This window comes from Electrona antarctica (genome assembly GCF_951216825.1).
Source record: "Electrona antarctica genome assembly, chromosome: 24".
Classification (NCBI taxonomy): domain Eukaryota; kingdom Metazoa; phylum Chordata; class Actinopteri; order Myctophiformes; family Myctophidae; genus Electrona; species Electrona antarctica.
The window spans coordinates 6,487,835-6,504,377 of NC_136803.1; the positions used below are offsets into that span (position 1 = coordinate 6,487,835).

The window sequence follows — 16,543 nt, forward strand, 5'->3', positions numbered from 1 at the left end:
TTACTCTTCGCTAGAGGCGGAGGCAGTCTCCTCCGGCGCGAAAATGGCGAGGGGGGCCGGCGAAGGCGAATCCCCCGCCACCCCCGTGGAATTATGGGAGGCCGTCGTGTGTATGACGATGACAGTGTGTAGGAGGACGAGGGCGAGCAGGCAGATCTTCAGTCGCCCGCCACATAGTCGGGGCGTGGCCGCGGCGGCGGAGGTGACCCCCGTGGCCCCCCCCTGGGGTTGGCACGGGGCAGCAGGAGGAGGAGGAGTCCTTTTTAGCGTCCCGCCTGAAGGCTGGTGGTCCACTCTGGCGGCTTCCCATCGGACGTCGCAGCACTCCGCCTCGCTCTCCGGCTGCCGGTCACCCAAGAGCCCTGGTGAGAAGAACAGGAATAAAGGTTCAGTGGCCTTGTGGCTAGAGTGTCTGCCCTGAAACTGGGAAGTCGAGGGTTCGATCCCCGGCCGGGTCATACCAAAGACTGTAAAAATGGGACAAAATGCCTCCCTGCTTGGCACTCAGCATCGAGGGTTAGATCAACTATAAATGTTTCCCAAGCACGGCATGGCTGCGGATCACCGCACCAAGAGATGGGTTAAATGCGGAGAACACATTTCACATACAGCAATGTATGTGCAAAATAGTAGGACTTTAACCTTAACCTAAGGTGCAGTTTGAGAACGGTTTGGTTCTCAGACATTTTCATGTCAAGGAAGGGACCTCCAGAAGGGACCTCCAGAAGGGACCTCCAAGGAAGGGACCTCCAGAAGGGACCTCCAGAAGGGACCTCCACATTGATATTGTTTTTGGCCGGACGGATTTTGTGCCAGGGCCAAATAAAAGGAGATTTGTGTTTAAAATGTGTTTAAATGATTTTATTTTTTATTTATTACATATATATAATTTTCACGATTTTTCAAAATGTTCTAAAATAGCTGCTCTACATTGTGAGCTTGTAGATCGGCTTCTTTAGTTTCGTTTAGTTTAGTTTAGTTTAGTTTAGTTTATTTGCACATGTGTACATTTAAAAAAACAAGGGGCTAAATTAATTTGAAATAAAAAACAATAATAAAGAATATTCCTCTGACATACATCTGTGTTTGTCCAGGCTCATACAGTATACTGTAGTATAATATAATATAAGATATTATCTTGTGAATAATTTAATGAAGGTGTTTTGAGGTCACCGTAGAGTCACATCGCTCGCATCATTTATTTCAGGGAGACAGTTTTCCAGCTCATTGTAACAGAGGGCTTTATTCTGCACAACTGCACAATGTTACAAGATTTGCAGTGGTGGAAAAAGTACATTCTTCACTCAAGTAAAAAGTAGCAATACTGCAAACAAGTACTCTGTTATAAGTAGAAGTCTGGAATTCAAAATGTACTTGAGTATGTAATGTATTTGAAAACTTTAGTTACTTTGTAGATTTGGATTATTATTGCTAAATATACATGAACACTTGAGCCCCATTAAAAACATAATTAAAAAAACAAAGATCTACAAGCTTGCATTGTGAGCTTGTAGATCTGCTTGTAGAGCTATTTTCAAAAGATTGCTATACTTTTGAAAACTTGGAATTGGATATTCTGCATACTTTCTACTTTTGTACATTTTGATACCAATGCTTTTGTACTTTTACTCAAGTAAATTTTGAATTCCAGACTTCTACTTAGGCTGAGCTCACACCTTTAATGCAATTCTGGTGCTCGTTGGATGCATGTTGTGTAGTGTCATGGCCGCCCAATGTATTTCCAATGGAGGTCACATGGTTTGACCCAACATTGTGTTGTGTGAGGGGGAGGGGCGCACGACTGCGCCCCTCCCCCTCACACAACACAATGTTGGGTCAAACCATGTGACCTCCATTGGAAATGCATTGGGCCGCTGGGCGGCCATGACACAACACCCAACGAGCACAGAGAATTGCATGAAAGGTGTGAGCTCAGCCTTAGGCTGAGCTCACACCTTTCATGGTCACCTTTCATGGTCACCTTTCATGGTCACATGGTTTGACCCAACATTGTGTTGTGTGAGGGGGAGGGGTGCATTCGCTGCGCCCCTCCCCCTCACACAACACAATGTTGGGTCAAACCATGTGACCTCCATTGGAAATACATTGGGCGGCCATGACACAACACAACATGCATCCAACGAGCATCCAACGAGCACGAAAATTGCATGAAAGGTGTGAGCTCAGCCTTAGGCCTCACTCACACGGTCGCTGCAGATTGCTCTGTGCTTGTTGTATACAAAGGGTGTGACACAGCTTGCCCCAATGCATTTCCAATGGGAGTCACATGGTTTGACACAACATTGTGTTGTATGAGGGGGAGGGGCAGTCGAAACACAGCCGAAAGCCATACAACAGCTTGTAGTCCAAAATGTGGACTACAAACCATGTGACTTCCATTGGAAATGCATTGGGGCGGCCATGACACTACACAACATTCATACAACAAGCATGCATCAATGTTTTAAAGGTCTGAGTGAGGCCTACTTCTACTTATAACAGAGTACTTGTTTGCAGTATTGCTACTTTTTACTTGAGTGAAGAATGTACTTTTTCCACCACTGCAAATCTTGTAACATTGTGCAGTTGTGCAGAATAAAGCCCTCTGTTACAATGAGCTGGAAAACTGTCTCCCTGAAATAAATGATGCGAGCGATGTGACTCTACGGTGACCTCAAAACACCTTCATTAAATTATTCACAAGATATACTACAGTATACTGTATGAGCCTCTAGACAAACACAATATATACTACAATATATACTACAGTATGCTGTATGAGCCTCTGGACAAACACAATATATACTACAGTATGCTGTATGAGCCTCTGGACAAACACAATATATACTACAGTATGCTGTATGAGCCTCTGGACAAACACAATATATACTACAGTATGCTGTATGAGCCTCTGGACAAACACAATATATACTACAGTATATGCTGTATGAGCCTCTGGACAAACACAGATGTAAACGGCAACTGGTTGTCAGAGGAATATTCTTTATTATTGTTTTTTATTTCAAATTAATGTAGCCCCTTATAACCTATACTTAAAATATGTACAGTATGACCACTTGGTTCTGTACTTGGTGCACATAGCAGATCTACAAGCTTAATAATGCGTTGCGTTGTGAGCTTAGAGATATATAGTAGATCCTCCCCACAATAGGGTTCAAACTGGATTAGAGGCGTGAACGTTATCTTGTTATAGACGGTGTGGGTCGTCCTGTCTTTCATTCTGTGTATATGGGCTATATTGTCTTCTTTCTGTGCTGCTGTCTGCAATTTAATGAAGCGGCTATACCTAAAGAAAGAGGAGTATGGCGGATGTAATGTAAGGCAGGTGTAGTCGTGTATAGAGACAGGGAAAGAACTGCGATCCCATCTGCCTCCATAGCCAGGAAACCGTGGGCAGGCCGTATGACTGATGTTGCTTTGTTGATTCGTTTACAAAACCACATCATTACAAATGAGACATGGGACACAATCTATCCAGTGTTGTCACAGTGTTCTCGGAGTGTGTCCTCGCATAAACCCAGGCATCCCTCACAACAAAAGGACCACTACAGTACAGTATAGAACACGTTATCAGAAAGCACAAACTAAACGGAGGTCATTTTGTATAAGCTGCTTTGAAACTTTAATCACCATATTTCAACTGTTTGTTTGTTTGTTCTTTTTTAATTAATGCTCTACTTTGTCGTGCAAGAATATCACACAAAACTAGCGCAAAGATCTACAAGCTCACAACACGGAGCAATGTGTAATAGAGGGTTTGCGCATGCTTAAAGTGAATGGTCCATCGAGTGGCAAAGCAACATGCAAAGTGAGTTTAACATTGTTTAATGTCGTTTAAGGCAATCAGATAGGACTTTTCTGTGTGGATGTCTGGGTTGTCAAGGCCAGAAAGTAGTTTTTTGCCACTCAGTAGGCATTCCTGCATAACTTCCTGGTTTGGTGATGATGTCACGCGCATACCCTCTATTGGTTAAGTCTCTGGGTAACCAATGCAAAGTAACTATACATTGAATCCACTGGGAACACATGGTTAGTTTGGCGGCTAAATACCTGTTACCTAACTAATTTTGGGGGTCCTTGACAAGAAAAAGTTTGAGCACCATAATTATGCATACATGGCACGCAACAGGAGTCATTCAGAAAACTGTTACAAACATTAAATCGGACCTCATCAAGTGTTAATTATTTCACACAACAATTATCACCTCCTACCGCGCCTCTCTCTCTCTCTCTCGCCACCATACTGACCCGTACAGATGAAGCTTGGACTGCCTCCCTGGATCAGGTCATCGGCGTCGGGCAGGATGTAAGGGCAGCTCTGCTGGACCTCCAGGCAGTACTGGTGACACGGCACCTTCTTCTGACACGACGTCTGGCTGGTGGGGAAATACTGAGCGCACAGCCAGGGTTTGTAGGCCATCTGAGAGGAAGAGGATTGGGGGAGAAGAAAGGAGAGAGATGTTATACTGTAGCCATCTGAGAGGAAGGGGATTGGGGGAGAAGAGAGGAGAGAGATGTTATACTGTAGGCCATCTGAGAGGAAGAGGATGGGGGGAGAAGAGAGGAGAGAGATGTTATACTGTAGGCCATCTGAGAGGAAGAGGAGTGGGGGAGAAGAGAGGAGAGAGATGTTATACTGTAGGCCATCTGAGAGGAAGAGGAGTGGGGGAGAAGAGAGGAGAGAGATGTTATACTGTAGTAAATACTGGGGCCATCTGAGAGGAAGAGGATTGGGGGAGAAGAGGAGAGAGATGTTATACTGTAGGCCATCTGAGAGGAAGAGGATTGGAGGAGAGGAGAGGAGAGAGATGTTATACTGTAGGCCATCTGAGAGGAAGAGGAGTGGGGGAGAAGAGAGGAGAGAGATGTTATACTGTAGGCCATCTGAGAGGAAGAGGAGTGGGGGAGAAGAGAGGAGAGAGATGTTATACTGTAGTAAATACTGGGGCCATCTGAGAGGAAGAGGAGTGGGGGAGAAGAGAGGAGAGAGATGTTATACTGTAGTAAATACTGGGGCCATCTGAGAGGAAGAGGATTGGGGGAGAAGAGGAGAGAGATGTTATACTGTAGGCCATCTGAGAGGAAGAGGATTGGAGGAGAGGAGAGGAGAGAGATGTTATACTGTAGGCCATCTGAGAGGAAGAGGATGGGGGAGAAGAGAGGAGAGAGATGTTATACTGTAGGCCATCTGAGAGGAAGAGGATTGGAGGAGAGGAGAGGAGAGAGATGTTATACTGTAGGCCATCTGAGAGGAAGAGGATTGGGGGAGAAGAGGGAGAGAGATGTTATACTGTAGTAAATACTGAGCTCATAATAGGGTTGGTAGGCCATCTGAGAGGAAGAGGATTGGGGGAGAAGAGAGGAGAGAGATATTAATTAGGGATGCACCGAATATTCGGCCACTGAAACTATTCAGCCGAATTGTGGCAAAAAATGCATATTCGGCGGTATTCGGTTTTGTTGATTGCGAACGCAGTGAGCATTTACTATGAGACCCAGCAGATTGTGTGTGTGTGTGTGTGTGTGTGTGTGTGTGTGTGTGTGTGTGTGTGTGTGTGTGTGTGTGTGTGTGTGTGTGTGTGTGTGTGTGTGTGTGTGTGTGTGTGTGTGTGTGTGTGTGTGTGTGTGTGTGTGTGTGTGTGTGTGTGTGTGTGTGTGTGTGTGTGTGTGTGTCACGCTGTAACACCACCCGCCTGCCACCAGAGGGCGCAGCTGTATCACACACAAAACACACACACACACACACACACACACACACACACCTTAACTTAATAAAAAAAAACTTAACTTAAAAAAAAAACTTAAATCAACAAAAAAAAGAACTACAAAAAAAACCTTAAAGTACGTAATTTATTCTAATTGTTGTTATTGCAATTTACGAGCTGCGTGTTCGCTTCCCGCATTCGCGCGTCTTACTTGTTATGGAGCCGGAACTGAATAGCTAAAGAACCGGGGTTATCTTTCGTAACATAGGCCTACTGTTTGTTGTGATGATGTGATCCACATGTAAGAGTACCCGTTCAATAATGTCTTTTGATATTATCATGCAGCTCTACAACAAAGTTACGGTCATGACAGCAATGGTACAAAAACTGGTAAATAAAATAAACGATGTATAATATTAATCATATTTGGCTATTCGGTATTCAGTTATTCGGTTTCGGCCAAGAATTTCCCATTCGGTGCATCCCTAATATTAACACAATCAGTGCCGGAAGTCCTTCAAAATAGGAGCTCTGGGGTGCCGGAAAGACATGGCCGCTTTTACTCGGAAACCCATGACCTGGAAACAATCCGCTCAAAAAAGTTTGCTTTACATTGCTAGCTTACATTCCTATAGTTTTAATTTATACGATATATGATCCAAAAAGTGTTCATATTTTGCGGGAGAGACGGATGAGGAGCAGAAATGAAGCGCTAGTATATCGATCCGTTCAAAACCACGGAGAGTGCCCTGGATTAGGAGAGACGAGTCATTCTTTCTGCCGCGCTAACAGCTAAGTCAACGGTAAGCTAACAAGAGTCTAGAGTGTAGCATACGGTAGCCGAAAGGCGAACTGACAAATAAAAAAAAGGAAAAAATTCAGAATATTATTATCTCGCCCGTATCATTGAGGATGCGCTAGGACATCTGAGGACGTCGTACAGGTATGTACGCGTCGATTGGGACCCCTAGGACGTGTGGCGACGTCCTACGGACGGAAACGGTTAATGTAGCCCGTAACCCCGAGATGTGTCATTTAGCTCATGAGCGGACCGGAGAGATTCATATAATGCAGCTCATGAGCCTCATAAGCTTCTGGCATTGCAGATTCACTAAGGTGGAATAATGGAAATCTGTTTTATAGCATATTAATTAACATTATTGATCATGTGAAATAATCGTGGATCAACCAATTAATTAGTTGTCGGTCAACGACTTGGAACTATTATCCCCAAATGGCACCAATGGTCAACTGGTCAGTCCAGACCGCTGCAGCGGTCTCTAAAGCGGTTTTGTTGCAAGGAGCTGCATCACTGGAAGGAGACCTCCGGGCAGACCAAGGATCAGATGATCTTGGATCGCCCCGGGATCCCTGCATCACTGGAAGGAGACCTCCGGGCAGACCAAGGATCAGATGATCTTGGATCGCCCCGGGATCCCTGCATCACTGGAAGGAGACCTCCGGGCAGACCAAGGATCAGATGATCTTGGATCGCCCCGGGATCCCTGCATCACTGGAAGGAGACCTCCGGGCAGACCAAGGATCAGATGATCTTGGATCGCCCCGGGATCCCTGCATCACTGGAAGGAGACCTCCGGGCAGACCAAGGATCAGATGATCTTGGATCGCCCCGGGATCCCTGCATCACTGGAAGGAGACCTCCGGGCAGACCAAGGATCAGATGATCTTGGATCGCCCCGGGATCCCTGCATCACTGGAAGGAGACCTCCGGGCAGACCAAGGATCAGATGATCTTGGATCGCCCCGGGATCCCCCAGAATGACGTTACTAATGTTGCATTGGAGAGAGAAGTCTGGTGCTCTCTGATGGAGCTGTTGCCTCTGCGACCCGACTACGGATAAGCGGTTGAAGATGGATGGATGCATTGGTGTGGACAGCTGGCCCTGTAGGCCTGTAGTTTGAAACACTACAGCAGTATAGTATAAAAACTATGCTAAATGGATGGCACAAAAAGCCCAGGGCTTGTTTCCATTGTGGTCCCTTGTACTCAAGTCATCAACACATTGTGACAGACAATAAATACATCATATCAACAACGCATTCAATATTTGCCCATGTGTTTCATAAATGCTGATACTAAATATGAATACATTTAGCAAAAGCATCCACACACACACACACACACACACACACACACACACACACACACGTGGCACACTTTTTCTGCCTTTTTTTTAGAGAGTAAACACATGATTACGTATTGTTGTCATTAGGCTGAATAATTGTTAATTTCCCAACATTCAAACCATAGCCAGCCACGTTCATTTGCAGAAGATTGTTGAACTCTTGTCAAATTCATAGTTCCCTCTGCCATGTGTGTGTGTGAATGCGTGAATGAGATTCACATGGTAAAGATGAAGCCACAACATAAATGGAGCACAACGGAAACACCTCACAGAGATTGTCGTACAGTACTTGCTTGGTGCTGTTGGGAGACGGGTGTCTCTGTGGCGATTTGTAACAAAGGAGATCTGAAACTGTGTCTTCGATATAGAACACAAACACCAGTAAGGCCTGAGGGCGAGCATGCACGCATCCACCTGGGTGACGGCAGACTGCTGGGCGAGCGTTGGCACTTTGGCATGGGGGGTCAGATCAACATATGAAATTAATTCTGTACTGGCCATATTATGGAGCGTGTCTTGAGTGTACAGGCTGTCAATCAGTCAAAGGACAATACCGGCAATCACAACATTAATTTTAAAACCACTATAGGAATAATTATTGGGGTTATTAGTACTTATCCAGAGACATTTAATTTGCTTATTACAAAGGACTGTACTTCTGATTTCAAACAGCTGAATGCTGAACACCAATGTGCAATCCTTTTCTCTGACAAGATGGTTTAGGTTATAACATTTTGAATCTAAGTCTGTGTAATGTCACAATATAACCATTGTGAGCTTTTTAAAAGATTGTTTATAATTTAGAATTATTATAAAACATTTCTGCATCCCCCAAATGGGTCGCGACCCATTTTATGGGAAACACTGGTTTAGAGCAATCCCCCCAAAATAATGATATTTGAACTGGGGACCAGTGATGAGCACTCTGATTGTAGGAGTCAAGGCATTCAATTTGATTTGACTCGGTTCCACAGATAAATATTGTGAAAATAGCCTATCGTGTGAGCTTGTAGATCGTCTACTTTCAAAATGTTTGCCTCTGTCTTATATTACTTGACAATTTGGCCAATGTTTGACCGGTAGTTGAAATTGAAGTGAAATTGTCAATTCACTGAGCCCCCCTGGGGGTCCTCCTGACCCAGAGTGTTCAAGGTCATCCCTGCAGGTCCTCCCCTGGAGAGATGAGGCGAGGCGGGGGTCCGCGTCGGGCCGGGCACTGCCTCATCAATCATGCTGGAGCTATATAACCAAAGGAAAGCAACGAGATCATTTGCTCCCTTATTAGACTTAAAGAGGGAGGTTGAATGGTCCCTTCAGCGCAGAGCGGGCAGGCTCCAGGGGGAGGTTGAATGGTCCCTTCAGCGCAGAGCGGGCAGGCTCCAGGGGGGCGCTTGATACAGCCAGTGGTGTAAAAAGTATGCCATTTATTTTTACTTAAGTAAATGTAGCAATATCACAACGTAGAGTAGTAGGTCCCATATGAGAAATGTTACTTGAGTCAAAGGCGAAAGTACCAAGACATAACCATAAACAAACCCCATAAACACAACCTACGATATATATGCACATCGCCTATACCGTAGGTAGGCATATATGGACTGGAGATCCAGTTGTCCAGAGCCACAGACCATTTTACGGAGCCTCTGCTCTTAGCGTCGGTACCACTAAGACCATTTTACGGAGCGTCTGCTCTCAGCGTTGGTACCACTAAGACCATTTTACGGAGCCTCTGCTCTTAGCGTTGGTACCACTAAGACCATTTTACGGAGCGTCTGCTCTCAGCATTGGTACCACTAAGACCATTTTACGGAGCGTCTGCTCTCTGCGTCGGTACCACTAAGACCATTTTACGGAGCCTTTGCTCTCTGCGTCGGTACCACTAAGACCATTTTACGGAGCGTCTGCTCTCTGCGTCGGCACCACTAAGACCATTTTACGGAGCCTTTGCTCTCTGCGTCGGTACCACTAAGACCATTTTACGGAGCGTCTGCTCTCAGCGTTGGTACCACTAAGACCATTTTACGGAGCCTTTGCTCTCAGCGTTGGTACCACTAAGACCATTTTACGGAGCGTCTGCTCTCTGCGTCGGTACCACTAAGACCATTTTACGGAGCGTCTGCTCTCAGCGTTGGTACCACTAAGACCATTTTACGGAGCCTTTGCTCTCTGCGTTGGTACCACTAAGACCATTTTACGGAGCCTTTGCTCTCTGCGTTGGTACCACTAAGACCATTTTACGGAGCGTCTGCTCTCAGCGTTGGTACCACTAAGACCATTTTACGGAGCCTTTGCTCTCTGCGTTGGTACCACTAAGACCATTTTACGGAGCCTTTGCTCTCTGCGTTGGTACCACTAAGACCATTTTACGGAGCGTCTGCTCTCAGCGTTGGTACCACTAAGACCATTTTACGGAGCCTTTGCTCTCAGCGTTGGTACCACTAAGACCATTTTACGGAGCCTTTGCTCTCAGCGTTGGTACCACTAAGACCATTTTACGGAGCCTTTGCTCTCAGCGTTGGTACCACTAAAGACCATTTACGCTTTTAGCACAGGAGGTGAACCGTTCCTTCTGGGGAGGCTGAACCCACTTGAACTCGTTTTAGCTTATACAACATTTTACGCCACTGATTTCGAATGAAAATATATTGGAAAATAGCCGATCTACAGGCTTGGGAGCTTGTAGCTATTTTTGAGAATAAATAAAATAACCTAATCTTATGGGAGTCCTTGGCACAAACTCTTTTCAGATGGGGGTAATAGTGGTTTAATACATATCAGTTTGGGGGATCCTTGACATGACAATGTTTGAGAACTGAGTTAAAGCACTGTGGCATCTTCACCAACCCTTTCAGTAGGAAACTAGGGCTGGACAGTTAACCGAAAATATATCAAAACCGATATTTAGAACCAATAACCGACGTGATCTCGCTCATGTAGGTTAATCGAATAATCAAGAAGCAAGTGTTTTTCTTTATTTCTTATATCAACTAATCAACAGGATTTTATTTTTTTATAGTCTTAACCCTGTATTATATTCTGTTGTAGAATGGCGGCGTACACGGCGTGATTGTGAGCTTGCAGATCTGCTATTTTAATCGTAAAGAAAGCTTTCTCCAAGATTACATGGAGGGGGGGGGGGATTCAAAGTAAACTTAAATGGAATATTCTCCTGTTTTTGACTGCATAACGGTAGACAAATTCTTGACGACTTAAGTGGATGCAAGTTCTTTACAATGAGAGAGATTTCCAGCTCCAATGTCCTTCAGGGACTTTATATTGTGTTGGCATCTGGCCACACAGCCGCCTTCATTGTTATGTTTATAAGATTCTTTTTTCAAAGATTATAAAGCAAAAAAAAAGCTTTCAAAGCAAACTTGAATGGAATATTGCCCTGATGTAACCGCATAACCTGCTCTCTAATTACTGCCTTCCCAAATGTAGTGGTGTACAATACTTCATCAGTGAAACTATAGATTGTACTCAGAGTAATGAGAATATTTTTACTATTAGCTCAGTGGTAAAGAAAAATAGATGAAAAAATTATCCGGGTTCAAATCCAGGGTAGAATGCACCAAATTAACCTGCCGTTCCTCTCGTACTGAGCGGGATTACTATTGCAACAACACATCATCGGTGAGGGTGAAACTAACCTGTCTCACGACGGTCTAAACCCAGCTCACGTTCCCTATCAGTGGGTGAACAACAGTGACGGGAAGAGCCGACATCGAAGGATCAGAAAGCGACGTTGCTATGAAAGCTTGGCCCCCACAAGCCAGTTATCCCTGTGGTAACATACGTAGTACAACGTTTAGTACAGCACGTGGGTAAATAGATTTTGTTACTTTCCAGCACTGTCCGTAATGTAGTTCAGAAGCGGAGAGATGCGTTGTGTAGCTCTATTGTAGGTCTATTGTTGGTACCAAGGTTATAATAGTTAACTAAAACTAAAACGAAAACTAGAATTAAAAAAACATTTTAGTTAACTGAAACTAAATTAAAAATCAATTAAAAACGATAACTAAACTGAATTGTGTGTTCACAAAACGAACCCTTAGTTATAGTTTTAGTTTTTATAGTTTTAGTTATAGTTTTTTAGTTTAAAAAACTAAAATTAAACTATAACTAAACTAAAACTAAACTAAAACTATAAGCATTTCACCAAAATAAAAACTAAATAAAAACTAGCAAACCCGCTCTAAAAACTAACAAACTAACTGAATTAGAAAAAAAAAAAGCCAAAACTAACTAAAACTAAACTATAATGAAAAAACCAAAACTATTATAACCTTGGTTGGTACAGATGGGTTCTTGGTTTATGGGATCCTAGTCTCTTGAGGCTCTACACTGTATCTCTGCAAGCTACTGTACATGTGATTATTACCTTGCTTATTGTAAGCCACTCTGGATAAGAGCTACATGTGATTATTACCTTGCTTATTGTAAGCCACCCTGGATAAGAGCTACATGTGATTATTACCTTGCTTATTGTAAGCCACTCTGGATAAGAGCTACATGTGATTATTACCTTGCTTATTGTAAGCTACATGTGATTATTACCTTGCTTATTGTAAGCCACTCTGGATAAGAGCGTCCGCCAAATGCCTAAATTGCGAGCCAAACAAAAAACAGTCACTCCACATTTAATCCAGTGACATGTTTTGTAGCCAGCTACAGCTGATTGTTTGCTGATAGCGTGATTGCTGTGAAAGATATGGTCCCTCCCTACGCAGGCTAAAAACTACCTGCCAGGATTGGAGGTTTGTATGTCATTGTCACCTGGTGCAACCAAACCATGCAAGACAAGACGTACACTGGTTTACCCACAGGGGGGTCCTTGAGGGGGGTTCCAGGAGTCCCCAGTGAATTTTGTTTATATAGCATCAAAATGAGTTTAACCACTTTAAAGGGATAGTTCAGATTTTTTGAACTTAAGTTGTATGAAATACTTGCCATTAATATAGTGGTTGCAACTGTATTAATTGATAGCCCGAGTCCCATGGTGGGAGTTCTGCTCTGGTTTTGGTCAATATTAAGTAGTTCCGGTCATTTTGTGGGGGGCACTGGGGCCACGCAGTAAAAGTAAATTAATCCACAAAACGAACGTAATTTGTATTGTTGACCTATTTCTAAAATATTAGCGCGACTTTCGTTCAACTTTTGACTTTGGGCGTAGTGATATGGACACAAAAAACATAGTTCTGTGTGATAGAGGGGTAAAAAAAGAACGGAAGTTGCACTAATATTTTAGAAATAGGTCAACAATACAAATGACGTTAGTTTTGTGGATTAATTTACTTTTACTGCGTGGCCCCCAGTGCCCCCCACAAAATGACCGGAACTACTTGATATTTCACCAAAACCAGAGCAGAACTCCCACCACAGGACTCGGGCAATCAATTAATACAGTTGCAACCACTATATTAATGGCAAGTATTTCATACAACTTAAGTTAAAAAAATCTGAACTATCCCTTTAACATAGTGGACCACTGGTTGAGAAACAGTGCTCTCGTCACTGACACCACAGCAAGGAGAGGACTTTGGTGGCCCTGACGGATATGACGCACCATTGACGTGAGTGAGTCAGTGACACTTGCGTCAGTCACGCTTTCATCTGTCAGGGCCTTAACACGTTACCACATCCACGCTTTCATCCGTCAGGGCCTTAACCCATTTTGGGCGGGAACCCCTTTTGGTGTTAGCATTGTGTTATGCTTTAGCTATTGAAAAATAGCAGATCTACAAGCTCGTAGCGCGCCACCGAGTGGCGCGCTACGAGCTTGTAGGTCTGCTATTTTTGAAAAATCGAAGAACGACTGACATAGAAACATAGCTTTTTCAGAAAACTGTCAGGATGTAGAAGACATTTTTAGAATCTGATCTCAGGTCAAAATGGCTTAACACATTCCCACATCCACCCCGAAAGAATAGGCTACCTCTGACAGACAGCTAGACCTTACTTAGAGCCTGTGGGGGAAAGTAACTAAGTATTACTCAAGTACAGCACTTAGGCACTTTTCTTTTTTAATTTTTTTGATAGGCCTCTTTGAGTATTTTAAATTGTTTAAATATTGTAATTTTTATTCCATACCAATATTTTTGAAAACTTTAGTTACACGTTACTTTTAAATAGCTTATTATTGCAAAACATACATTAATCAATTAAGCCCTATTTTATACATATATTCAAAAATAGGAAATCTACAAGCTCAGAACGGGTTGTGAACTTGAAGATCGGCTACTTTTCTAAAAGCAACATTTTGACTTTTACTTGAGTATTTTTTATAGTGTGGTATATGTACTTTAAAATATCCGAGTACTTCTCCCACCACTGCTCGGACAGAGAAGCATGCTCACTCACTCAAGTCTCAACAGACACAAGGCTATATACTGCATTGTGAACATCAGAACCACGGACAGCTCACATAGTTGGACGTAACTGTCAGCACCATGGACAGCTCACACAGTGGTTCCTGGAATGCACCAAGGTTAATTAAATAAGGTTAGGAAGCGAAGACCGTACGGTGGACTCCATGTTGCTCCCTGGAAGGAAAGAAACATGCGACCAAGGAAGCTGAATGCGGAAGTGTTGACTGCATATAGCGCATTGCGCATGTTTCTTTCCTTCCAGGGAGCAACATGGAGTCCACCGTACGGTCTTCTGTCCTTCCAGGGAGCAACATGGAGTCCACCGTTGACCGTACGGTCTTCGCTTCCTGTCCTCTTTGAATAGTCCTTGGAACAACATCAAGGGCTCTATTTTCGTCTCTAATTTATCCCTAAACTTCTTTGCCTTTTTGTCTCCACCAGGCCGAAGGCATGGGGAGAGAGTATGATTTGCACTCCGTCCGTGTGTGTGTGTGTGTGTCCGTCCTTCCTTCCTTCCTTCCGTCCGTCCGTTACCAGCTAATCTCCACCACCGTTCCATGCCAAACTTTGCACACACACTCCCTGGATGCCAACAACGAACCTCTGCCCCAAATATTCCTCAACGGCCTGTTATAGCGCCACCATGAGGCCGATTTAGGCAAAACACATTTCTGTAGATTACTCGTACACATTTTATCCATACATCACACAATTCAGTATATACACTATCTCCATAGTCATGTGATCAACACTGATCTGCACCATTTCCCATCTTCCATCCTGATTGGCTAAGATTGGCTTCCAAAGCTCACATTTCCACTAGGCTGAGGACGACATGCCACTCATTCTTTCCCCAAATCAGCCTCACGGTGGCGCTATAACAGGCCAATTCCTGTTTTTAGCTATAACTGCATCGATCTGTATACAACTTATGTATGCACACTCCCTAGAGGCCATGGAAAAACATTGTCCCTGCATCCCTCCACATCTGCCGGTTATAGCGCCACCATGAGGCCGATTTCTGCAAAACATATTAATTGCTTATGTTAGTCGCACAGATTTCATCCAAATGTCACGCAAATCGGTACACATGATCTCTGTAGTCATGTGATCAAGACGAGTCTGTTGGATTTCTCAGATTCTACACTGATTGGCTAACATTGCCTTCCAATGTTTTTAGGAGTGGACCGTTTTGTACCAAATGCTGCACATGTCCAGAATTCTATCCTCATGCTATGAGTGATCTGGCTCTGCATTTCCTCAACAAAATGAAGAAAATTGTTGCAAAAAACTAACAAACAAAAAAACATGTTTATATAGAGAGTATGCGCATGCTTAAAGTGAATGGCACATCGAGTGGCAAATCGAGTGGCAAAGCAACAGGCAAAGTGAGTTTAACATTGTTTAATGTTGTTTAATGCAATCAGATATGACTTTTCTGTGTGGATGTATGGGCTGTCAAGGCCAGAAAGTAGTTATTTGCCATCATCAAACTTCCTGGTTTGATGATGATGTCACACGCATACCCTCTATTACTCCTAAAAATGTTGCCAAATATCTCACACAGTCCTATCCTCCTGGTGGAGACCTGTGCCCAGAAGGGAATTCTTTCTAGTTTTTTACTATTTTGAAAAACATTTTTGAATAGTTCAACTACCGATCTACATCGACACGTTGTGAGCTTGTAGATTGGCTATTTGAACTATTCAAAAATAGTTTTTCAAAATAGTAAAAAAAAAAAAAGGCAAAGAAGTTTAGGAATTTAGCATGGACGAAAATAGAGCCCCATGTGCCAGAGTGTGCCCTCAGCTATTCCTGTTAGAAATACTAGGCCCCGCAGGCCTTTCTTACCCTACTAGGCAGGGTTTTTCCTTTTCTTTTAGCCATGAGTTGGGCACGCATGTTATCTATATTCTAAAACAGTTAGTCCCAATACTTGATTCTGATTGGCTGGTTACCGTTGTAAATCTCACGATAATCCCAGCTGATGCTGCAGCGACGCGTTGTAGCTGAACTGGGGAAGGGGAGCACTTGTTTGCCTTACACACCCTGGCCGTGCGGGCGTCTAAGCACCGCCCGCACTCATATGACTGTGAATGTGTGGCTCCGGGCGGCCAGCAAGCGCCTCCTATTCCCCCGTCACAGAGACTGGCCGAGTGAAAACAAGGAAGTGTGGCTCGCTCTGGTGGGCGCAAAGCGTAGCTACTTTTGTTAATTTAATATTTTGATGAGGTTAATATTGCTAAATGTTTGTAACCGTTTTAGAAAAGCAATAAGCCACGTGCGGTCCCAGCTTAACGTG

General features: G+C 43.7%; 1 protein-coding gene across 1 annotated transcript in view; it reads right to left on the bottom strand.

Annotated features, from left to right (window-relative positions):
• LOC306917196 (NALCN channel auxiliary factor 1-like) overlaps nucleotides 1-16,543 on the bottom strand; it is a gene marked incomplete at both ends in the record, with an annotated part of 78,162 nt that continues 61,619 nt past the window's right edge. Inside the window, 2 exons of the mRNA XM_079495329.1 lie at nucleotides 1-362; nucleotides 4,270-4,441. Of these exons, the coding sequence (XP_079351455.1) occupies nucleotides 1-362; nucleotides 4,270-4,441 (534 nt within the window). The remainder of the gene's footprint in view (nucleotides 363-4,269; nucleotides 4,442-16,543) is intronic.